At 33.6% G+C, this 26,679-nt stretch overlaps 1 protein-coding gene across 1 annotated transcript; it reads right to left on the reverse strand.

Moving 5' to 3' along the window:
- Positions 1 to 10,840: 10,840 nt before the first annotated feature.
- LOC127730905 (interferon-inducible double-stranded RNA-dependent protein kinase activator A homolog) lies at positions 10,841 to 26,553 on the reverse strand. The gene is made up of 7 exons (XM_052239521.1): positions 26,498 to 26,553; positions 25,204 to 25,366; positions 22,423 to 22,522; positions 19,296 to 19,468; positions 16,334 to 16,467; positions 15,314 to 15,569; positions 10,841 to 13,304 (listed from the first exon to the last, which is right to left on the reverse strand). Exons 2-7 carry the CDS (start codon positions 25,364 to 25,366, stop codon positions 13,168 to 13,170), a joined length of 963 nt encoding a protein of 320 aa, XP_052095481.1. The 5' UTR covers positions 26,498 to 26,553; the 3' UTR covers positions 10,841 to 13,167.
- Positions 26,554 to 26,679: the final 126 nt, after the last annotated feature.

A 26,679-nucleotide genomic window follows, 5' to 3' on the forward strand; every position in this document is an offset into this window, starting at 1 on the left:
GTTCAATAGACTCATCAGAATTACATAAACACTTTTGGCAAGCGGGACTCTCGCTAAGATTCATCCTATACAAGACTTGGTTCACAGGTAAACAATAAGTACGTGTTAACAATTTTAGTCTTGCAGACTTAAAGTCCAGCAAGTTCGACAGATATGGTTGCCTTCCTTGTGCAAAATTAAAATTTGGAGAAAATATCTAGACTGCTTTTATCATTTATTTCCTGATATTCCCTTCTACGAACAAACCTTCCAAGAAACTGTTTAAATATATAAGAGCTAACATTCGAGTTGTAAAAGTGATCCAGACCAACCATATTAAAAATATTGATCATATATTGTGGATAATCTCACTCCCTTTGAAGCTTTAAGGACTTAAGCTCTTCAAATACAATTCGACATAATTTACTTGTGTCAAGGCCTTGAATCCTAGCAAAATAAGACACCCTTTGTCTATCAAGAAAATCGTTTATTGGCTCCCATCCCAAGTCTAGGAAAAGAGCAGCTTTTGGTATTTTCATCTTAGTATTAAAAATCAGTTTCGCCGTTTTATATTGCCATGTTTCAAGTATTTGTTGACCTGAAGCGGATGACGGTAGTCATACGGCACATCCGTGTGCTAGAGATGGTCGGATGACCGATTTCCAGAGAGCATCCCCAAAAGATATGCGATTAAAAGATCCGTGTTCATTAAGTAGCTTAGTCATATAATTCAGTTTGCGCTCGAAAGTATCTTTTAAGAAATGATTGATATGGTAAGCAAAGGTCAAAGATCGGGTAATATAAACTCCCAGATATTTATATTCATTAGTTTCGTCCAAATGCCCATTTCCTAGGTACCATTTCTTAAGTTTTATCTAAGCGTTTACCTACTATCATTATCTTGGATTTGTTTGGTTTAAACTTTAAATTCCATTTTGATGCAAATTTTGGTGTTATATCTAGCAGACACTGCAGTTCCTTCTCGGAATTCCCGATAAGGACTACATCATCAGCAAACATTAAACAGTTCAAAATTTGTGAGGAGAGCTCGACGCCCAAATTACTGGTTTCAAGCATACCTACGAGGTCATTCATTAAAACAGAAAAAAGTGTTTGAGACAAAACACAGCCTTGTTTCAGGCCAAATTCTTGGTCGAAGAAACCTGTTTCACTGATACCAAACAAGACTTTTTATTTGATACATTACTATAAAGAGATTTGAGCAATTTCCAGCACTTGCCTTGAATGCCATTTTTCCACAATAGATAGAAAAGGCCATCTCGCCAGACTCTACCAAAAGCCTTGGACTGGTCTAGAAAAGCGAGAAACGTTTTATGTTTTTTAGCTTTACGAATAGAGCAAATACCTTGTAGTGTAAAAATATGATCCTCGGTTCTTCTGTTTTTTCGAAATGCTCCCTGGACCGCGCCTAAAATATTATTTTCTTCCAAATGGGACATTACAGATTCTTCCAAAATTTTTGCATATACTTTATAAACATTAGAAGTAAGCGTGATGCCTCTATAGTTATCAATATCAAAAACAGATCCTGATTTATGTAAAGGTTTGATGATGCCTTTTTGCCAATCATCGGGTACAGTTTCGAGGTCAGACATTATTGTGAAAAGATCAACAAGTGAACCCACTAGCGCATCCCCGCCAAATTTTAAGAATTCATTAGGAATCGCATCGATGCCACTAGCTTTACGCGACTTAAGGTTCCTTAAAATTAGAGCAATTTGTGGTCTTGCGGACTTTTTCCAGTTATCCCAAATGGTATTGATATCCAAAGACATTTTCAAAATGTGCTCAGATACCCTAAATTTATCTTTTAAAGTTTTTTGAAAAATATTCCAATCAGTTTTATCGTTTATTTTCCAAATGAAGGCCGGTTTTTTAGGTTCGTTTTTTTATTTTTCGCAGGTTAGTTTTTAGTTCAGTTCGTATAATGACATGATCACTATGTAGATCAAAAATGCCATTTTCATCTATTATAACACGTGATACGTTACGGCTCAGGTTTTCAGAGAGAAGAACATAATCGATTGCGGACCTTTGGTTATTCAAAATAGGAGTATAAAGTCCCTCACAAACGGGGAGTCAATTTACAGCAAGTAAGTCACTCGCATCTATAAACTGTCGAAGCCTTTTTCCATTATAGGAGGCTAATTCACACATGATGTTAAAGTTTGTGGTTGACACATTTTGATACATTTACCGTTAAAGTCACCCATAAGTAAAATTTCATATCCAGAATGGATTAACTTTGAGCAATTGTCAAGGAGCTCATGTATACGTGACATGAGAATATCGGTTGTTTGTCGATCGATTCCATCGTTTGAAAAATATGCAATTCCAATAGCTGTTTTGGTATTGCCTATTCTAGATAGAACCCACAAACGTTCATGTTTATCGTCCTTACTATCAAGAAGGTTATCGTCAAGGACAGGAAGTTCTGATTTTATACAAAGACCTTTGCCCCCTTTTTCTTTACCTGATAGCCTGCCTTTACCAATCCATGTATAAGCATGATCAAGTTTAGCTGGTCTATCATTAGTTTTTAAAAAGGTTTCGACCTTTCCAAATATACTAACGTTATGATTAGAGAGATGATAGTTTAATTCGTGTACTTTACTGGTGGCACCGCGGATGTTTAAAAAGTCTATTTTAGATATAGATTTTGCCGTAGATTTAACTTTTTTCCACGTTTATGTTTACGCTTTTCTTTCTTACAGACATTTGCTTCACAAGAGCTATCGCCATTTACGGCGCTATCTTCTTGGCCAAGAACCTAATACATGCAGGACTTAGCCTTATGGCCTTCACCGTTACATTTGTGACAAGTGCATGACAGGCGCCCCATGACGACATACAGCGGAAGTATGATTCCGCTCACCACAATACCAACATGAAGTACTGTTGTTATACAAATAGGAATTGTCTCCAAATCTATGGGACCTTAATGGTTTACTGTCACTGAGATGGGGATGTACCCGACTGCGAGTTTCGCCAGCTTGCTTTATAGAAAAGACGGAGTCGTCGTATCCTGATCTAGAGTGGTATTGTCTTCTGGATTTCTGATACACAGGAGGTCTCTCCATAGTGTCCTGTTCTGTCCTTTCTGATTATGTCCAAATTCATGGTAAGTTTCGATACTCCCTTCGTGTTCAAGAGAACCCCATCTCTGTTGTACAAAGACATGTCTATAGCACCACTATAAATAACCTAAAACTGAAATCATTGACTATAAATAAACAGTTTCGTCATTAGCAATTTTCCTTATGCATTCGTTGCCTTTCAATATGTTTCCTATGTAATCATCTAAACGTGGACACAAACCGGAAATGACTACATTTTCACAGATAGACTTTGCTGTGCATGGAGACAAGAATTTTGTAGTTTTCTGTAAAGGTTTCACTATCAAAATCGGAACTACAGCAATCATTACTACCAGCTTGAATGATAATGTTTTTTAAGCTTGGTATCTTGTGGGAGTGTCAATAAGCGTGCTGTGATATCATTAATTTTACCTCCGCGAACACATAATAATTATAGGATCTATATCTAAATTAAAGTTGCTCTTGTTTATATCACGTATAATAGAACTACCTATTAACAAGGTACCAGCTGGTTTGTTTGTTACTCTATAATTGACGGATTTTGGCGTGTTATCTCGGAGATGCTGATCTTTGGAGGAAATCTCCAGTTGGGAAACATATTCGGAGTCACTCGCATATTCTGAGACATAATTACGGTGTGAATCGATCCCAAAATCCTCGTCTATAGCGTCTTCAAGTGTTGAGAGAGCGCTGTTATGTTTTCTTTTTTTCTTTTTACGTCGATTTGTGTTCCTTAATGTGTTCGTTAATTCCGGACTAGTGACACTAGCCTCCGACTTTTTTAATAGGTCGCGAAGACGATTATTCTCAGATTGCAGTTCATTCATGTGCGTTAATTTCGACGCTACATCCCGTACTAAGTCCGTGTTGTTCAATACTATAGAGTTCATCGAATATTCGATGCGTCTAATTGCAAACGGAATGTCCCTACAAGCTGAGCAAACCCAGAAACCTATCTTCTCGTTCTTTTTAATACCCATGCATTTCTCATGGAACCAGTCAAGGCACCAGTCGCATCGTATCATGTCACCGTTTTCTATTGAAATGCAAATGCAATCCACCGTTTCGTTATCTTTACAGGTTCTGTTGCTTTTCTGTGTTTTTGTCGGCCTCGGCGAGTCAGTGACACAACCAACTGACTTCTGTTCAATTTTATTTGAAGTTTGTACGGCTTCGTTAAGAACTGTCAGGCTGTCGTCTAGGTCAATCGAGTCAACAATTGTACTTTCAACGTTTGAATCACAAAAGTCTTGCGGCTCGTTTTGTGTGAGACAAAGGTTAACTAATGAGTCAGATAACTCATGTTGTATTTTGGTTGTCTAAGACATCATCAGCTATTGCTTTTTGTTTTGGTTCGACACGGTCTTCTTCTATGATTAATTTTGCTGGCTGGGTGCCTGCTTTCGACTACGTTTCAGCCTACACCTAAGCTAGGCCCTCTGACTCTCATTATTCAATGCGTTCGACATATATAGTGACAAGCCTCAGATATAAATTGCATCACTTAACTCTAGTAATAGCGCTTTCATTTCATTTATCATAATGTTTTTATATTTATGCTTATTGAAAGTGTAACAACAAAATTTTCCGGCGTGACATTTGTTCTGCCGGAACAAATTTCATAGGAAATATGTTCCATCGGACTTTATATCACAGAAAATATGTTCCAGCACTGTAAAATTTGCTCCGGAACTAATTTTATGACAAAATGTGAAATAAGTTCCGGAACAAAAATCATAGCTCGATGAATTGTGTTCCAATTAATATTAAGTTTTAAAAAGTTAAATAATTTCCTGTGATATTTGTTTTAAACGAATGTGTACATATTTCATAGAAATCAATGAATAAGTTCCGCTCAAACCTATTTTCACAGAAAATAAGTACCTTTGCAACAAATTGCAAGCGAAACATAAATTATAATGCAAGCTGAGTGCTGTACTGAGTGTGCTTGCATGCATGGAATACATTTGCAATTGAAGGCATGACTATAACTAAAGGATGAAGATAAGAAATAAAAGAGATGGTAATGTATCATAATTTGTATTTATGTTTTATGTGGTATTCCTCCTTGTTTTTTTTTTAACTGTCATTACCCCGTGTACTATTCATATATGTACTTAGGTCATAGCACAGTTTCAAAAGAGTGTGTCTTTTTTGTTTCTACATGTCTTTTGATATAACTGATCAGTCACATTGTCCTTTTCAAATAAGCACATATGTTCATCTTTAACTATAATTTTTTCTGAATGATTGATTTTTCTTATTCTACTCTTTTCTGGCTGAAAAGTGTCATTTTGATATTTTTTACGGAGTATATAATTAAACATTTGCTATACTCCACTGGATCCGAATTGGATGATTTACACTTTTTACTTTTTTATTATTGATATAATACTTATTTTTATAATGCACTTGAATGATACTTTAAATTCATTGATGACAAATGCTCAGTATATAAGATAACTTGTTTAACCAGTGGAAAATATTTCACAGAGAAGGAACTTATTTCACCAGGTGAGGAAAAAAAATCTCACAAACCCAGAACTTATTTCACCGGATAAGGAACAAATCTCATATACCCGGAACTTATTTCACCAGGTAAGGAACAAATTTCACCAACCCGGTACTTATTTCACCAGGTAAAGTGTGGAACTTATTTCATAGAGATGGAACAAATTATATAAAAATCATCTGTGAAAAAAGTTCTCCCAGAACATATTTCCTGTGATATTAGTTCCACTGGAACTTTTTTCACAGGAACAAATTTTGGCTCACAAAAGCTCTAAGCTCTGCCATAGATAACAATTCAATTTTACTAAGGTAATTTTTCTTTTATAACTTTCTCGACTGATAAAAGTTTTGATTGGTCCTCGGTCGGAAGATCAAAGCGATTAATCTGATCCTTATAACTCATTTTCAAAATTACGGTAACACAATATAATGCAGAGTCCAAAGTCCAACTCCGATGATTCGTTCGCCCGGAGGTGCACACAACGGTACTCTATACTATAATGGCATGAGTAGATTTTATGTTGTGAGTTGCTATAAGAGTTTGTAAAGTGAACATGAAACCCGATACAAAGTCAGTCTTTTAGAGCAGATAATAAAAAAGCACGTTCACTTACAGTACGTTTAAGAACTATATTCCAGACACACAAGTTTCTATACAGAAAAGTCTAGTATATATGCAGTAATTCTATGTAAGATCAGGAGCGAATTTCAAACCACTTCCATAACTAAAGGGCTATAACTCTCCTTTGACAACATAAGAACGAACTATAAAAATCAGTTGAAAAAGGCTTAACTCATCAGATGGATACAAATAGAAATACATCTAACAAAAACACAGAGTGGACGTGGCCGGGTACATGTTCATCCCAACAACAAAAAGACACTAAGTACAGATCTGAGAGTACTCGCAGTTACTGACAGCTAGTTCAAAGTCAATAATAACTAATAAAAAAAAATCATGCATCTAAGACTTAATTATTAATCATTACACATCCACATATATTCTTCTAAGAGAGGCCTGGGATCAGCCAAGCCCCCCCCCCCCCCCCCCCCCCGCCAAACCCATATAACCCTCCCTGTACTATTTCCTATTGACAAATATTAATATTTTGAATTGAATGGCACATATAATAAAAATGAAACGAATAATCTATAAGCTTTAATATGATCCTTTTGAAATAATAATAATAAGAAATGTGTATACAATAGTGTACACCTCGTGTATTTAATTCATGTCTTTGGCAGAGTTCCGTAGATATACATTGGTAATTGTAATGTCTAGATAGAGATCCGTATTTTTCACTGCTAACTGATGGAAAGGAAGCTATCATTGTGTTTTATTGCTGTGTGACCAAGTATAACATACGCTTGATCATACTCCTCATCACACGTTAGTAGCATTTGAAAATTGTTCTTGTTTTCCATTCCTAGAATGATAAAACAAATTACCATCAAGACAAAAAGTAAATGAAACATCTAGGATGTATTTTCTGTTAAAAAAATTACACATACCCGCTTTAAATAACACACACAATGTACGTACATCCCAATCCAACATTGTACTGCTTGATACTTTAGTCTGGGAAAACATGATTTATTTATTAGTTGTAATTGGCTATATCCAAATAGACATCCCCTTTGACATTTGCATAGATACTTGTATACAAATAGCTTTATTCTATATTTTGGAATAACAGCATTGTAAAGCTAAATTTAACTTTTAGAACACAAAATAATGAAGGGGTGATGATTTCTTTTTATCACCAATACTATCTTACCTTGTATGATCGTGTATATTAAGTTTCAGCATCTATTTCACGTCTTACAAAAAAAGAAGTCTGTTTGTTTACATTTTTTTATCATATTCACTCGAAAAAACGTGGTCACACTAGTAAAAAACCCCGATAAAATCATTCGAAAAAACACGATCCCAGCCGGACTCTATACCCGGGACTCTGTGGTAACTGTAAAAATCCTTGTCGATCATAAATTTCAAAAGATCAGTGTCACGCATGTCTTATTAGCATATATATTTTGGTATAAGCAACTAATTAAATGGTCCTTCTTTATCAACCTATCAGTTGAGTGCTTGCTTTGCTGGTCACTGTAACTGTAGCCTGTCACGGACATGCTCGTACGTGTATGAATCTTAAGCACCGTACCCTGGTGTCTCCTAGCCAGAGCTAATGAACCAATCCAACCAAACCTTGTCCTCCCTTGTATGAATCTTAAGCACCGTACTCTGGTGCCTCCTAACCAGGGCTAATGAACCAATCCAACCAAACCTTGTCCTCCCTTGTATGAATCTTAAGCACCGTACCCTGGTGCCTCTGAGCCAGGGCTAATGAACCAATCCAACCAAACCTTGTCCCCCTTTGTATGAATCTTAAGCACCGTACCCTGGTGCCTCCTTGCCAGGGCTAATGAACCAATCCAACCAAACCTTGTCCTTCTTTGTATGAATCTTAAGCACCGTACCATGGTGCCTCCAAGCCAGGGCTAATGAACCAATCCAACAAAACCTGTTCCTCTCTTGTATGAATCTTAAGCACCGTACCCTGGTGCCTACTATCCAGGGCTAATGAACTTGACCAATTCAGTCAAACCTTTTCCTCCCTTGTATGAATCTTAAGCACCGTACCCTGGTGCCTACTAGCCAGGGCTAATGAACCAATCCAACCAAACCTTTTCCTCCCTTGTATGAATCTTAAGCACCGTACCCTGGTGCCTACTAGCCAGGGCTAATGAACCAATCCACCTAAATCTTTTCCTCCCTTGTATGAATCTTAAGCACCGTACCTCAGTGGTGCCTCCTAGCCAGGGCTAATGAACCAATCCAATCAAACCTTTTCCTCCCTTGTATGAATCTTAAGCACCATACCCTGGTGCCTCCTAGCCAGGGCTAATGAACATATCCAACCAAACCTTGCCCTCACCTGGAGGACACAGTTTTCCAGCAGAAAACTGAACATTTAAAATTGTCTTACATGTTATTGTTATGGATGATTATCGAATGTGTCTGTTCATAGTTGAATAAAATTCAAATATATGCGCGATCAAGCTTCACCCAGAACAGTAACAAGATCAGAACTTGTTGAAGCATTCTAAATTATTTGCATACAAGGTATGAAGCATCCAGGTTTTCTACCTGTTGAAATATAAAGCTCTTTACAAATAGTTTACTCCGTATAGTAATCCCGATGACTCGCATACTGCGACTTTCATCACAATCTAATTAAAATTAAATCCTTTAATTGCTCCCGTTCTGATATGTCGCACATCAAGGCTTGATGCGCGACATAACCTAATTAGTACATCGAAGGTCAGGTCAATTTCGTAACTAATCAACCGTAACATTTACAAGAAGTTTGTACACCTGTGACAAATATCTATTAAAAGTTACCTGTATTCCATTGATTAACTGTATCTGAATATAATAAAGACCTCATTCAGCAAAGATATGTTTCACTGTTTTTTTCCTGTCATTTTTTAAAACTTTTTATTAGCAACCAATTCAGTAGCCAAAAAATTTAATTGGGAAATTAAGAAACAGCCAAAATAAAAACCGCCAAAATTATTCTTATACTTTGTTGGCTCTTAAAGAGCGAAATTTTACACCCGCAAAAAAAAACCCACTATAAGGTAATTCAAAGTTTGGTGACTAAGTTTAAAGCATCTATCCCATCGAACTTGAGATAAAGAATACATACAGATACAGTTAAGTCTGCCTCATATCTTGACTTACATCTAGAAATTGACAATGAGGGTCGGTTGAAAACAAAACTTTACGACAGAAGAGATGATTTCAGCTTCCCAATTGTGAACTTTCCATTTCTATGTAGCAACATTCCAGCAGCGCCTGCATACGCAGTATATATCTCCCAGCTGATACGATATTCCAGGGCTTGTATTTCCTTGATAGAGAGTAGTTGCTCACAAAGAAGTGGCAACTCTAGGGCTGAAATGAATGGATGTAAAAAAAATTTGGACAATTTTTCAACGAAAGAAGTCGAGAATACTTTTCTGCGATTTATCCATCTTGTTTACATAAACTAAATGAAAAACAAACACAGACCGACCACACATACTGGGCTGAAATGATTGGGCGTTATCCTCATATACTCACCCTCGTTACATTCGGAGACCTCCGAGTTTATCTGCTGCGAACACATGCAATTATATATATATTTTTTTTGTATTTTTTTTAGTCAAAATGATACAAGCTACGCCACTGCAAGGAAACTATTAAACCAAGAGTTCCAAGTGGTGAAGTTGAAATCATCCCTTCGTAAATTTTCTTGTTCTTCTTCTTCCATTAATTTGCATTAATTCCACCTCTGGTGTGTTATCGCAAATTTTACTAACACCATCATGAGTTGGTTGACAGTTATGGAATATCTGTTTCTGACACAGATGACGACGAATATGTTCCAATTGTCTTAATCACAACCTTGTTCCCCTTTTTCCCAAATGTGACCAACTGAATTCGACTTATCACCGGGTTTCTTCTTACATGAGCAGCACCAGGGGTGCCACATGTGGAGCAGGATCTGCTTACCCTTCCAGTGCACCTGAGATCACCCCTGATTTTTGGTGGTGTTCATGGTGCTCAGACTTTAGTTTTCTATGTTGTGTTTTGTGTACTGTTGTTTGTCTTTTGGTCTTTATCATTTTCTGCCATGGTGTTGTCAGTATATTTTCGACTTATGAGTTTGAATGTCCCTTTGGTATCTTTCGCCTCTCTTTTTAAGGTATTTTTTAATGATTGTCAAGTGGTCTTGATTTTTAGCAAACTCAATATCTCCTTATAGATGTATTTCCCATGAGCCAATGTTTCAAACTAAAATATGAATGTTTTATTGAAGTTCATAGATACAAAATAAACTTTACAAATTTTAGAAAATTTGAAGTACAATTCATGTGCGGAAAATTTGGCCACAAATCTGACCTTCTCATTTTCATTTCTACCGCTTTCACTGGAGAACAGATTGTTGATGATCATCTGCACACAATATATCAGCTGTAAAGAAAGGTTCCAAGTTACTATGCATGGTTTTCCTTAATAACAGCCTTACACATATTAATTTATTTCTCCTTGACATAGGGTATGGATCCTTGTCCATTAGTTCAAAACATGTTCATTTGTAGATTTGGATTGCTTGTGTTGTCAAGAGCTATATTCTGATTTGATCCCATAAGGGTGTAAGGAAAATATGAAATATAAAACAGGCTATTTTTAAACTTTTATTACATAACAACATAGAAAAATTCTCCTTCTTCCCAGGATATGACATAACCTCACTCATGTTAAATATACAACAAACATGTTTACAATCTGTGTACTGAACCTTGGATCATTGTTAACACTGGTACCAATATACCAGATATCCTACAAAGATCTAAGACTCAGAATATTACATGAAGTAGTTACTATGTAAATACTGCTAAATAGCATAAAGTACAAATACTGTATATTTATATATAATAATACAAAACAATTGTTCAACGATGCTGGTAGTAATCTACAAAAACAAGATAAAAATTTACACAATTCATTCAGGGGAGAATGTTGGTATTTTCTAACAAAATCATTTGGTGTTTATTTTCTGAATGATGCGAGATACATATGTTTTCAAAAATAAAATTCACCTGTGAAGCTTTTTAAATTATTTTATTCATGTAAACCAAGCCTTTTCCAGAAATCGATCTATCTTTGAAATGTTTGGCTCCTAAATGACTAGTTGGACACTTTTATAAACAGACTCAGCAATGAAGAAGATGAGTATTTTGTTATCTCTACCTGAATTAATAACAATTTATAACAGCATTTAGAATTGCCAGATTTTTACTTCCCCATAAATGCTTTAATACCCTCTCATGTTACTTTAAATTTAAGAATGTTATGAGTATCTTTGAACTAAATGATTTGCTTGTAATACATGAAAGATGCCCCACCCTTCCTTTAAAATACTGAGAAAAAGGTAGGTCACTGTGACACTGTCTTGATTGATCAAAATGGTGTATTAAAAAGTCAGAAATGTAATGGTGACTTGCATTTGATTTCTGAAAAGGAACTTAATAAATGCGAAACTTAGAAAAAGTTATATATAAGAAATGGACCTTAACTGAGACAGAATAAAATCAGTGTAATATAAAAGACAAGAATTAATGGATATGCTCTAGAAATATTGGTGAGGACCATACATAGACTACTTAGCTCAGTTGTGATAAAAATATATCAATGGATGTAAATAGGTTGCTGTCTCATTGATATATACACAACATCTCCTTTTAGTCATATTGGTTTATCATTTAAACTTGCATATCTTTCTCAACATTTATAGTATGACATTTATTCAAAACTATGTATTAAACAAACTTAAAATGCCCTTTAAAAATATCTTGAAATATTTAACAGTGCAATCATGTTTCAAACACAGATATTTGTAAAATTTATAAAATGAATGAACTGCATATTTGTAAATATGGCCAGTTGATGACAAAAAGGTGTCTTAATTGTTTAAATGGACAATTATTTCATCATAAATTTAGCACCATAAGAATTTTCTACAATCTTTCAATACTACTATTAAATTATACATGGCTACAATTTCCCTCAGTCTTCCACATGAATAGTAATAAAACAATACAAACGATATTCAATCCCTCCGTTATAAGTAATGTCAACATTTGATTTCTTCGTTATGTCAACATATGTGAGCAATAATTGATAGTAAACAAAATGTGTAAGTTGTAGTGATCTATGTCTAATGTAATATGTAAATCAGGACATCTCCATTGATCCTGAAAGTAAACCTAAGACCACTGTAGATACATATATCTACAAGAATAAGAATGAGACAATGTATTAAAGGCTAGCAAAGAATGTACAAACTGTAAAATGGACAAGAAACAACATAGAACTTTGTTTGCATATATATACATAAATTATTTTTTAACAAAATACCTAAACAAAATATGAAATGTAAAAAATATGTATGCATAAAAGCAATTCTAAACACAACCTAAGAAATATTAAGCCTATGTATTAAAACTTGGGTACAAATTGAATAAAAAATTTGAAAAAGGAAATTTTGAAATAGTCAAACTAAAAAGTTCAAATACAGTTTTCATTTAATTTTTCATAAGACACAATAGTTAAACTTTCAAAAGATTGAAATTTTCTGTTTTCCTTTCAAGTCAAGAAATGTATAAGCACATACATCATAAAATGATGTAATTTATTATGGTTTATTTGTGTACATACATGTGTATCTTTTTGAGTTGACATTTCCTAGTTGAAAAACTAGTTTCTACCCAATAATCTTTGAACAATAATGTGTTTCAGCTTTTAGCTGTCAGAGCTAAAAGATTGTTTACCTATATCTATATATCTTTCATAATCACCTCCTCAAGGTCAGTCAATGGCATATATAATAAGAGATAAAATATTAACACAAAATGCTTTCATAAAGCAATAACAAGGTAAAGAAGCACAGCAATAACAAAAGACATTATTTATCCACAGTGAGGCTATGGGACAACCTGGGCTTCATCGCTATGATTTGATCATAAGTTTGAGATATTGCAATGCATTGTGGGCTGCATGAGCATGAGCATCATAAATATTCTGGCCTGACCCGTGTAGAACAGCTACTGGCAATGTTGATAACTGGACAAGACACTGTCTTAATCCTGAAATGATATCACAAATTATTATCTTAATCTGTAGACAAGGAATAATTGCAAATAAATTCTACCACTCATTGGTATCTTTCAACATTTTGTTACCATCTCTAGATGTTTTGTCTTGTAAATCTTTTGATAATGAAAGACAAAAATTTTTCCCGGAATTTTGTTGGAAAAATGCAAACACCTTGAAATTATGTAATCTGTTTTCCTCAAGTAATATTACAGTTTTAGAAAAATTATGTCGATATATTAAAGCTGTAAATGTGAAAGTCTCTCCTCCTGGTTAATGTATATCATTATTTCACACATGCACTGTATATTATATTATATTGTTGTATATACTTATTGTCTCTATAACTATGTCATTAGTTGATGAGAATAAAATTTATTCATTCATTCATTCAGAAAAATAATTGTTTTATGACTTTTACCTCATGAAAATTAGCAGGACTAACTAAGATGTGCCTATGTAAAATGTTTACTGGTTGTTCTCAAGATAAGTGTTGATACGCACAAGGACACATACAAAAATAGAGAGGGTACTTCAATAGTTCATTTTCTATTTTGTTTATTAAGTTTCTCTCCATCGATTATAGATTTTAAGATAATAGCTAAAAACGCAGAAACATGTCATGGTAAGATTTTCTTTATCTTATATATATGGTTTTCAAGATATCAAACAATTCTTTTACCCCATAAGTTCAATTTATAGACTTGGTGGCAATTTTGGTTTGCAGGCTGGATCATAGAGCAAATGTTTTATCCTACATTACCAAAGGGTGATTATTGCCAAGTTTAGTTTCAATTGGCCAGGTAGTTTCAGAGAAAACGGTTTTTGTAAAAGTGAAAGGACAACAGACAACAACAGACGCCAAATGTGATGGCCATAGCCCACAGTTGCCCTTCTAAGGTGAGCTAAACAAGCATCTTCTTATTTTTGTAAGAATATGTGCAGAAAGTTAAAAGTTTACAGTGTCACAATTATGTGCATTGCACAAGATTATGTCTTCCTGAACTATTTAGGATGGCATGATTTCATACCAGCAGGTAAAGTAACTCTGAATCAATAATTTTGAAACACACTTTGACAAAATTTTGTTTATCATTGTCATGATTGTACTTGGTATTGATGGCAGATATTTGATGACCTCAGTTCAAAGATGATTAGAGCTTGACATATTTTTCTATTGCTGAAGACTTTATTTATCTGTAGTTATCGTTTAATGTTTGTTTGTCATTGAGTTATTGTCCCATGTGCATTTACTTTGGTAACACCACATCTTTTTTTTCTTCCATATTATAAAATTCTCATCTCCATTTACACACCATTCACTTTAATGTGACAACTTTTAATTCTAAATCAAAATACCATATTATGAAATTATACTCAAAGGTTCTAAGAAAAATGAAACAGTTTTTTCCTTCAGAAAATGAGTACCGATAGATTTTTTCTTTTTTTTCCTAAACCTGATGAATTGGGAATGACACTGTTTAGAAAGTTATCTCTTCTTCTATGTCAGTTGGTCTCTGGTGGAGAATTGTCTCATTGGCAATTGTACCACATCTTCTTATTTTTATATATACATTTCAAAAGGATAATAAAAGAATGATACAAACACATTCGCTGTGCAACATAACTGTGTCACAATAAGCCATGTAAATAATATCAAAGGCAGCATTTTATTGTCTGTAATAATTACTTCTTATCTCTTTTTTGAGTGTTAATACTGAAGATATAATCATGAAATAAAAGGTGTTTTGACTTTTTAATTAGGGTCATCTTGACATTACTGTGAGATGCTGGAGTTTTTCATTGATGACCTTATATAGACATTCAAGACTTTGTAATATTGAGCAGTGCTACTAATACACTTGTTTTCTAAAATTTTATTTGACTTTATTGCATGGACATTTATCTCATTGTCCAACTTTCCCAATTTGTAACTAATGTTATGTTCAGTAACCCTTCACTGCCTACCTAATGTTATGTTCAGTAACCCTTCACTGCCTACCTGAATGACTAGTTTCCTCTATATCTAAATAATTAACTTCAAATCGTTGAGCTTCAGCAATCTCCTGTAACATCTGACAGTAGTTTGTTGAAGGGGCAGTGAGCGAAGCATTTTTTATTTTGCCATTTTTCTTGTCAACTTTGGCAATCTTGTTGTAAAACTGTTGTATTTCTTTGTTCTGTTTGGCAGCTGGAATAGGAACACGTTTCTTCCCCTCTTTCAGAGCTGTGTACGACTGCCTGAGTTCAGTGGCACTCTGTAGTAAAAACAACAAACTTGTGAAACAATAGGAACTTAAGAGTACACTTAATAAATATTTAGATATCAATTTTAACACATAAAGCATCATTTACTGGAAAGTACATGTTATGAAGGTGTATTGATCGTGTGTATAAACAAATACAACACCAACATAATTCTATCTTGTATATCATATTCAATATGATAGACAGGATCAATTAATGTTGATGTTAAATAAATTATGAAATGAAAATAATATCATATTTCATTTGATACCACTGAAAGCTATAAATGATGAGCTAATTTCATATAAATACTATGAATAGTAATTTTATTCGTGGATATGCATTTTTCATGAGTATCGCGGATACAAAAAATATATTGATTTCATGGTTTAGTGTACCAATTTTCCAAATAAATTTAGTTCTTCAAAAATGTAAGTGTTTTCTTACAATTTTTTCAACAAGAATTTATCTGATGTTGGAATTCAGATTTGCTATATATTATTTTTTCATTCATGATCTTATTAACTTAAAAGTTTTCAATAGTAGTGTTAATATCTTTCTTCTATGAAAAATAAATGGGTGTCTTCTCATTGCAGAAGAAACTAACAATAGTTGTTGTTCATCAGTTTATAGTTGGGATAGTTGTTGTCTAACTCACAACAATTTGTTCTTCCATAGAAGCAAGAGCAGTGATCTTTTTTAAATTTTTCCCAATATTTTTTTTTCTGATTCACACTTGCTATTATTTACAAAATTGTTAGGTTATAAGATTTACCAGGAGGATGTCGTCTTCCTCCTCCTCCTCTTCAATTACTGCCTGTTCTTCTCCGTCCTGTGTCAATGATCTTATATGAGTCAACATGGCCATAGCAGCTGCCCTTTTAGCTTCCTTCTTAGATCGTCCTGTTCCTAGAGAAATAACATAAACACTATTGTGACTATTATATTTGTAATTAAATATGTTCAAGTTATAGAACATTAGAGTCTTCATAGCTAAAAATAATCAAAGCAAAATGTCATCAAAGGCCATTTTCAAACTCATTTAAACCTATTTCATAAAAATCTATTTCACAAATTTTGTTTCCACTGCATTTTTATAATATTCTTAAATTGCAGCATTCTAGAACTTCTGAACATATGTACTTTTCTTAATCGCCATCACTGCTGTCATGTATGCCACCTGATCAGCTATCATTGCAGAGACTTCTCAAATTATAGTTGTCCCAAAATCTACAATTTTATGCTTGGTTATGGTTTCTTTAATAAAATTCACAACACAAGGATAGAATGTTGAACATCAGTTGTATGAAGTTGAAGTAATTTTCGTCATCATTCTGTTAAAAATTATCAGAGTCATATATAAACACTAGCACACTTTGCAGTTCTCAAAATTCTAAGAAAAAATGGGTCAAAGTCTCAAATTGCTGGGTTGCTGAAAAATGATAAAGTTCCAGAGTCTGTAAAAATGAAAAAAAAATTCCTTAAGCAATTCCATAATAGCAAGTGAACAACTTTAACATATGTGTAATCTTCCTGTGAAGTTTCAGTGATCTGGGTTGAAAACTGTAGGCTTGATTTGATTACACAAATATTGTACACTCTTTCATAAATTTTGCTGAAAAAAGGTTAGGAGTATTGTCACCTTCAAACATGTTTAACTCCGCCACATTCTGTATGTGCCCCTCCCAAGTCAGGAGCCTGTAATTCAGTGGTTGTCGACTGTTGTTGTATATCATATTTTTTTTTTTCGTTCATTGTTTTGTACATTAAACAGGCCGTTAGTTTTACATTTGTTACATTTGTTATTTCGGGGTCCTTTATAGCTAACTATGCAGTATGGGTTTTGCTCATTGTTGAAGAACGTACAGTGACCTATACATGTTAACTTGTATGTCATTTGGTCACTGGTGGAGAGTTGTCTCATTGGCAATCATACCACATCTTATTTTTATATAAGTTCCCTAGTCTGGAAAAATGAGAAAAAAATTCACAAACAATCCTATAATAGTAAGTGCACAACTTAAACATATGTGCAATCTTCATGTGATACTTCTGACAAACAAGATTCCAATATTGCAGAGACTAGAAAAATTTCAATCAAAACATTCCTCACTAGGTAAAGAACCACAGATAGATCTGAACACAGACATTTTTTTCTGACCAGAAAGGGTGCCTGTATAAATAATGCATTCAATTGATTTCTTATTTTATATGGAAACCCATTCTTCAAATCTGCTGGAAAAAAACTGTCAAAAAGGCCATTACTAACAAATATGGCATTTAAAGAGGCATCTAGGTAAGTTCTTTGAATATTCCCAAAAAGTGTGCACCTTGTACTGAATTTCAATCAACTTCTTCCACAAGCATAAATTGATGATGAAATACTATCATAATTTCTTATCACCTGTTTAAAATGATATTTTGCCTTTTTATTTACATAAATAAAGAGTACTAGTCTAGACATCATTGAGATGGGAGCCATCTCTGTGGGTCCACTGTAAATAATGTGTGGTAAAACATCTGTATGGATAGGCTGATATGAAGCACTTTATTAAGTTTTGACCTTGAACTTTGACCTAGGAAGTTGTACAAACATTATGACACACCCTCTGGTGTTGGTTAATATACATGTCAAGTATAAAGTATGCAATTATAACAGTTCTCTAGATATAGAATGAAAACAATATGTTATGGACAGACAGACAGACTGATCACTATAGGGCGGGGCCCTAATTATCTTATAAATTTTGATTTATATATAAACTATTTATGCAAGTGTATTTATGTGAAAAGTTGGTGGTAAATGCTTAAATTGGTGTTTAATACTTTCTGCAAGACATTTACTTTGTTTACATTATATTACACATTAATGATTTTCGATTCTAATATGACGTCCTATTATCGTCAACCAGTATAATCACAATATAACTACCTTTAGCGCAAACGCAGTAATACACAAAAACGGCTGTTCCGCGTAACGACCAATTTATTTATACTACCAGATATTCTCAATTTTCTACATCAAAACCCCAAGTTTACGTAGGCCAAGATTCAGATACAATATATTTATCTCTATTCTACAGCAAAATAAACAAATCAGTCCATTTCAATTTATTTTTCATGGTAAAATTTCATAAAATGAAAATTCCGCGAAATGATGTTATTGTCTTGGCATGGCAACGAAACAAGGTGACGTCACAAGTATGTTTTCGTAAACAAAAAATCAAATGTAAATACTGGGCGTTTTAAAGCTTCTTGTACGCCTCAGAACGAATAAAATTACATTGGAAGAAAATATATAAGTGGAAAATGCGATTAAAAAAAAAAATAATCATTGAATTATATAATATTACTAATATTATCAAAATTGGGTAAAACGGAACAGCCAAAACAATATCGTATGTATAGGGCTTTCACGGTTAACAAAATTACCGAATTTGTCCTATTAGAATCGAAATAATTCATGGCAGCCGTAGATTTTGTTTTCATTTAACCATGGGTTGGGCATTTATATTCGTATTTTACCCCTCACTAACGCTTAGGGTAAAATAATAGAATATAAATGCCCAACCCATGGTTAAATGAAAACAAATCTAAGGCTGAATTATTTCTTAATTATATACCTTTATTAAAAAAAAACTCTGCCTCAACTTGAAATCTGGTGTGATCACATAACACATACAAAATGGCATTAGTAATATTCTTAGTTCATTTTTTTGGCTCTATTAAAATCTTACCTTTCTCAGAGTATTTTCCAAGTTTAACTGAGCATGAAAACTCCCTTGCATGGGGTGGTCCCATATCACTGGAGAATTCATACACTGGTGGTTTCAGGAGGCGTTTTTGTGTAAACTCCTGTAGTTCACCTACTGGGTTCCCTGGACCATCATCCTCATTTTTGCTATTGTCACTGAAAAAATTAAAAAAAAAATTTATGGATGAAAGTTGCGTAATCAGATTTATTTTATAAAAAATAAAATTTTTGTTACTCTTTGCTTTCCACACTTTTTTCCCCCTGAAACAAGTTTTGATTACTGGTAAATTATTGACAGGTGTTCTTAGGATTCATTTATTATCAAGCCCTATAGAACATCTGTAAATCAATTATTGACCAAATAAATGGGGAATGTGTCCATGGGACACAGATGATGCCCCCGCTTGCATATTACGTTATAAAGAGACATAACTCAAGAAATGAAAAAGTGACGCTACCAAAATTTGTACTTGATCTGTGTTTTGTGATAATGAGCATTGTGTATAAGTTTCATAACATTTGGTTGAGGCAAACTCAAGTGAGAGAACGGAAACGAAAAATTCAGCAATTTTTCCATTTGTAAAGGGGCATAACTCTAGAACAGTAAAAGTGATGCCACCAAAATTCGAACTTGATCTGTGCTTTGTGGTAATTAGCATTGTGCATCAGTTTCATAACATTTGGTTGAGGCAAACTAAAGTTAGAGAATGGAAACCAATTTTGGGAGGTACGTACATACATACGTACAGACGTACAAGGGTAAAACTTAATGCCCCTCCTTGTTCAATTGAAACAAAAATTTACACAATGACATTGTGTAGTGTAAAATTTTAATTTGAAGTTCTAGGTGTAGTGTAAAATGTGAAATTGAAGTTCTGGGTAGACAAACTGATATTGTGTAGTGTAAAATGTTAATTTGAAGTCTAGGTAGACATACTGACATTGTGTAGTGTAATATGTTAATTTGAAGTTCTGGGTAGACAAACTGATACTGTGTAGTGTAAAATGAAGTTTTGGGTAGACAAACTGACATTGTGTAGTGTAAAATGTTATGGTAATTTAAAGTTCTGGGTAGACAAACTGACATTCTGTAGTGTAAAGTGTTGAATGTTCATTTGAAGTCCTGGTAGACATACTGACATTATGTAGTGTAAAATGTTAATTTAAAGTTCTGGGTAGACAAGTTGATATTGTGTAGTATAGAATGTTAATTTGAAGTTCTGGATAGACAGTCAAGGGTCTAACTTAAAACAAGTTATTACAGAAATTAACAGGCATACTGTTATTGTGGGAATTCTGACAGAGTTATCTCCTCCTGTCATGAATTACGTTGAAATAACATGTCTGTTATTGAACAAAGAAACAATGTCTGTAATAACGCTTTTCAGTTATCACAGACATTTTTGTTGGGTGAAACACAGATATTTTCAAATTTACCACTATTTTTGTTGTTGTTAAGATCTCATGTGATTTCAACTTGTTTACATTATTATTTGCACCATTTTCGATGAAACAACGTGGGCACAGTGATTACCAGGTTGTCATATTTTGATGATAACTTTGTCTTAAATAATTTTTTTTTTTAGTGGAATTGATTTAATATTTTCCAAATTTGGGATTATTTTAGCAATTCGTCAATGATACCTTACGATTAAATGGTTATTAACCCTTCAATTTCAGTTAGAATCCACAGCGCAGTGAGGAAATAAACTGAAAACATGTTTACAAACAAGATGGGTCAAGCCAAAAATAACAACATTTATTTGAAGTTCTGAGTAGACAAACTGTCATAGTTTATTATAGAATGTTAATTTGAAGTTTTAGGTAGACATGCTGATATTGTGTTGTGTCAAATATTATTTTTTACTCCTGGATAGATATACAAATGTACCGACACTGTGTAGTGTAAAGTGTTAATTTGAAGTTTTGTATAGACATACTGACATTGTGTAGCTTAATATTTTAATTTAAAGTTTACTTTTGCATAGACATACTGATATTGTGTAGTGTAAAATGTTAATTTGGAATTCTGCGTATATTGTGTTGCATAAAATCTTAATTTGAAGTTCTGGGTGAACATACCTCCATCTTTGCTATTACATGCATTCAGTGGTTGTGCTACAGAGAATTGTAACCAACATTGAGTCATGTTTTTGTTGATACAGTGAAAAAGCTCTTTGACATTTAATTTCATTGATATTGGAAAAGATAAGCCATGGGGAAATAACTCCTTTAAGGAGTTGGTTGAAAATTTCTGACATATTGACGGTTCCTCTTTATCTATTATGGTTTCAGCAAAATCATCTTTCATTGACAATAACTCCTCCAAGGGGTCAATTGAAGATTTCAACCATGCTGACTTGTTTGTTTATCTTATTTTGCTGAACATGTTGCTATTTAATATTTCTCTCTATCATAGTTTCTGCCAAAAAAAAAATCTAAAATAGTCATTCAGGGGCAATAACTCCTGAAAGGAGTCGGGTCACAATTATGGCCATGTTCACTTAGATGTAGATCTTCTTTGCTAATAACAATTACAATCGAGGAGAAGATTTTTCTAAAAGTTTATGACTAAGGACAGACAGATGATGACATAAGCCAAGTGATGGCAAAAGCTCACATGGCCTCTTGGGCCAGGTGAGCCAACAAAGATATATACGTTTGTATTTGATAAATGAGTTCTTGAATAATGAACAACAAAGAATATTGGATGAAAAATTTACAGAAAGAGTTCAGGAGTGTACTGTGAAAAAATGAATATTGGGTGGACATAAAAGTCATATTAATATCCTTATATTATAGGAAATATTATCTTATAAAGGAAATTTAGTTTGCATTTATTTTTCAACTTCTTTTTTGTTTAAGATGATATACTTTTTAGATATTAAAAGTTTATGGACTTTTATCTGAAGAGAAAATCATCCCCTAAATATATCATATCATTTTACCATTTGAATAATGAACTTTGATGTCATGACAATATCAAAGGTGCCATGAAGCAGAATATAGTTTATTTCTCAAATTACAGGGTTTTTTGTAAGAACTCATTCTACTTATTTGTAATTTGTGAATTTCCTTCCAATGTTGTCTTCTAGATACAATGTACTGACTTTTCAGGAATAACTTCAGGTGTTTCATTATTGGGTAATCCCAGTATTCTGTTTAAAGCTGCTTGAGCTGCTGCATGTTTAGCCTTCTTTTTGCTTGATCCTGAAAATTCACAGATAATATTTGGTAAATAGACACAAGAACAAACTAACTTACACACATAAATGATTTGTCTATTAATTTTGACTACTAATATTATAATTTTTTTATGATATAAACCACTATCAAACTGAGACCAGAGTCAAATGACAACTGGAAATTTACTAATTGAAAAATATGAATTTATGAAACAAATATTGTTAAGCAATGCTTTATAATTCTGAGAAAGAAAAAACGATGTGCTTACAAAGTTTACCTCATCCAGACCAATGTCTGTTATTTTAATAAAAAAAAAAGGATCAATATACCATAATAATTACCCTTATTACAGAAAAAAACATATTGTAAAAATTGGTGTAAACAGGAAAATTCTGATAAAAAATCTCATGAATTTATTCCTGTGCTCCACAGAGAGTCATATAGTAAACAATCATATCATTACCACTTCTCAGCTTAAGGCCTCTTCTGAACATTTGAAGGTCCTCATTATGTATTGATTACTGTAAATTCAGAAATTATTGCGTGCATTTATTATTGCGATTTTGTCATTTTAGACTAATATGCGATTCTAATTTTTGCGATAGTGAGAACAATCCTGTTTAATTCATATAAGATATTTCAAAATGCGAGTTTAAATTATTGCGATTATAACCCTGTCGCATTTTCCGAAATAATAAAAACATCGCAATAATTTCTGAATTTACAGTATGTATTATGCTTTAGATAAATTCATATTTTTGATGGTCCTTTTTATTCAGTTGATAAGTTTTTTTTTACGGTAATGTTGTTTACTGAGCCTGGAAATTAAGATACCATCGAGGTTAACTTATCAATCCTTTATATAAACTTATTCTGAAAGGTTACAAATTCAACACTGTAATTAGATCTTTTAATATTGTTTTTTTGGTACAAATATTATTATTAAACACATATGCACCTTCACTGTTCTACAATCTGTTGATACCTATATTTTGGAATTGCACAAGGTCATGTTTTTCTCTGACTGTTAATGAGGTTTTTACACTAAATCCATTTGATGTTGGATGTTTAAATTCCCTGCCATGTCCAGTCTGTGTTTTTGTTAGCTGTTGCTTTGTATCGATCTGATGAGTTAACATGGTTAAGCCCTTTTTAACTGATATTTTAATAGTTTGTTCTTGTGTTATAACATTGCACCACTGTCCCATGTTGGGCGGAAGGTTGGCGCCTTCAAATATGTTTAACCGTACCACATTCTGTAGATGCCTGTCCCAAGTTAGGTGCCTGTAATTCAGGTTGTCATTTTTGCTGTATATCATAATTGTTTTGCACATAAATCAGGTTTTTAGTTTTCCGGTTTGAATTGTTTTACATTTGTCATTTCTGACACTTTTATAGCTTTCTTTGTGGTATGGGTTTTGCTCATTGACAGACCTGCCAACTATCCCGATTTATGGGGGATATCCCCCATGAGAGGCGTTGACCTGAATTTTGAAATTCTTTATTATATAAACTGAACACCTCAAATGAGCTAAAAGGGAATTTAAGCACATACATAATCATTCAAACAATATGGCAGTAGATTAAGAACACTTATGACAATGTACATGTAGAATGAGCATTTGGTCCTCTTGGGACTAGAAATCCCCCATGGAGATTTTGAAAAGTTGGCAGCTATGCATTGATGAAGGCCATAAGGTGACCTATAGTTTTAACTCTACATGTACGTCAGTTGGTCTCTGGTATAAAATTGAGAATGGAAATGGGGAATGTGTCAAAGAGACAACAACCCGACCACAGAACAGACAACAGCAGAAGGCCACCAACAGGTCTTCAATGCAGCGAGAAATTCCCGCACCCGGAGGCGTCCTTCAGCTGGCCCCTAAACAAATATATATACTAGTTCAGTGATAATGAACGCCATACTAAACTCCAAATTGTACATAAGAAACTAAAATTAAAAATAATACAAGACTAACAAAGGCTAGAGGCTCCTGACTTGGGACAGGCGCAAAAATGAGGCGGGGTTAAACATGTTTATGAGATCTCAACCCTCCCCCTATACCTCTAGCCAATGTAGAAAAGTAAACGCATAACAATACGCACATTAAAATTCAGTTCAAGAGAAGTCCGAGTCTGATGTCAGAAGATGTAATAGTTGTCTCATTGGCAATCATACCACATCTTCTTCTTTTTATATGAGTTAGGTTGTTTACTATTATTTTCTATTCATTATTCCAGAAGTCAGATTGGTCAGGTTACAGGGTTTACAGACATGACAGAGAGTCTTGATACAAACACATAAGAAATAATTCATAAGGTACTCTCTAAAACTGACTTTGATACTTGTGGACATCTTGATTTATTGGCAGAATCAAGGGAGATAAATTAGAAAGGCAAACATCTATGAAACATTTCTGCCAAAACAGTTGAATCTGGGGGAACAAATTATTTAATAAGGATGATTATATGATTTTCCATAATTTATATATAAAAATAAGTGACCATCTTTGGTTGGTGGGTTAGGGTCATTCAAAAGATCCCATTGGTTAAACTAATTGAAGAGAAATTTACACATTTCAACATGTTCAATATTGGTGTTTTAACCCTGTGTCCTACTTTTGATATGACTGCTATGTTATTTGATTGGTTGGCTTTCAGGCATAATTTAAAAACAATAACAATATTTATTTTATTGTGATTACCTTTTCCAGTGGAGACTATATCCCCAACAGTTACACTCATGATAAATATTGGTTCATGCACAGCACCTTCATTAGCCATCAGATCATATTGGGGAGTGATGCCTCTTCTTGTGCACAATTCTTGAAGGTAACTGATGGGCGTTTTACCTGCTGGAATCGCCATCTAGAACATGAAGATATAGTGGTAGTTAATATGAACTATGTATAGCCTAAAAACCAAGCATAGCAGTTGTGCAAACTCATTCATGATATCATACAGCTCATTGCTGAAGGCTGTCTTGTGCCCTATGAATGTTTACATCCTGACTTTTGGTCTCTGGTGAATAGTTGTTTCATTGGTGAATAGTTGTTTCATTGGCAATCATACATGTGCAACATGAAAATAAGGAGATGTTGCACATGTATGATTGCCAATGAAACAACTATTCACCAGAGACCAAAAGTCAGGATGTAAACATTCATAGGGCACAAGACAGCCTTCAACAATGAGCTGTATGATATCATGAATGAGTTTGCACAACTGCTATTCTCCTTATTTTCATATTGAACAAACTGCTCTAAGGATATATGTTTTTCACAATTCATTTGTGCATATTTAAATGGACCCGATAAGTATTGGGAACTGTACTGTTTTAAATGACGTCACGACAAGATTAAAAAATGGCTATACGAAATAGGCAGATATGTATACCAAAGGAAATAATTAGATAATAGCGTCAAGGAAATGAATATTCAAACATAAATAGGTATGTCATACCTTAGAAAAATATCTAACAAAACAAACTACAATGTATAAACGTTGACAAGCTACACACCGACATTAAAAAGAATTTTTTAGGACATGAATGTGACCTGAACCTTGGGTAATTCCAAATGATTTAAAATAAAAATAATCCGTAACTCTATGGTCCACAAATTGCCAAAAAAATATCAGAAGGACCTAACAGCTACGGTTCGCAGCTAACAATTTCCTGCAAAATTGTATCTGATCAACGAAAAGCATGACCTTCCCGATCTCATCAGCTTCATAGTAAATCTAGTATTTTAATGAAAGCTACCAATCCCTTCTGTTAATCTGAGTCTGAGACGGTTTTCTGACTTGGCCGCATACTGGGCTGCCAAAGTATCATAATACCGCTCTGAAGTTAGAAATTATTTTCAAAACAGGATTATCTTTACACCCGTGTTCAGTGAGGGCATTTTCCCCCAGGCATATAATGAAATTGTAAAGTATGATTCAGGAAATCTTTTTGCATTGCATAACCCAAATATTTAATTGGAAACCTTCTTTTACCTTAAAATGTAAATTTAAAAAGTTATGGCACAAGCCGGAGAATGACAGGAAGTGAATTTGACATATGTCGTAAAATATGAAAATGAATAAAAAAAATTATATGGCTTGAATTTACACTTGGATCGTTAGATAAACTGTAATTTTTATTCTAAGCATATATTTTGCAAATCATATATGTTTTT

Source organism: Mytilus californianus, unplaced genomic scaffold, assembly GCF_021869535.1.
Source record: "Mytilus californianus isolate M0D057914Y unplaced genomic scaffold, xbMytCali1.0.p SCAF_2, whole genome shotgun sequence".
Classification (NCBI taxonomy): Eukaryota; Metazoa; Mollusca; class Bivalvia; order Mytilida; family Mytilidae; genus Mytilus; species Mytilus californianus.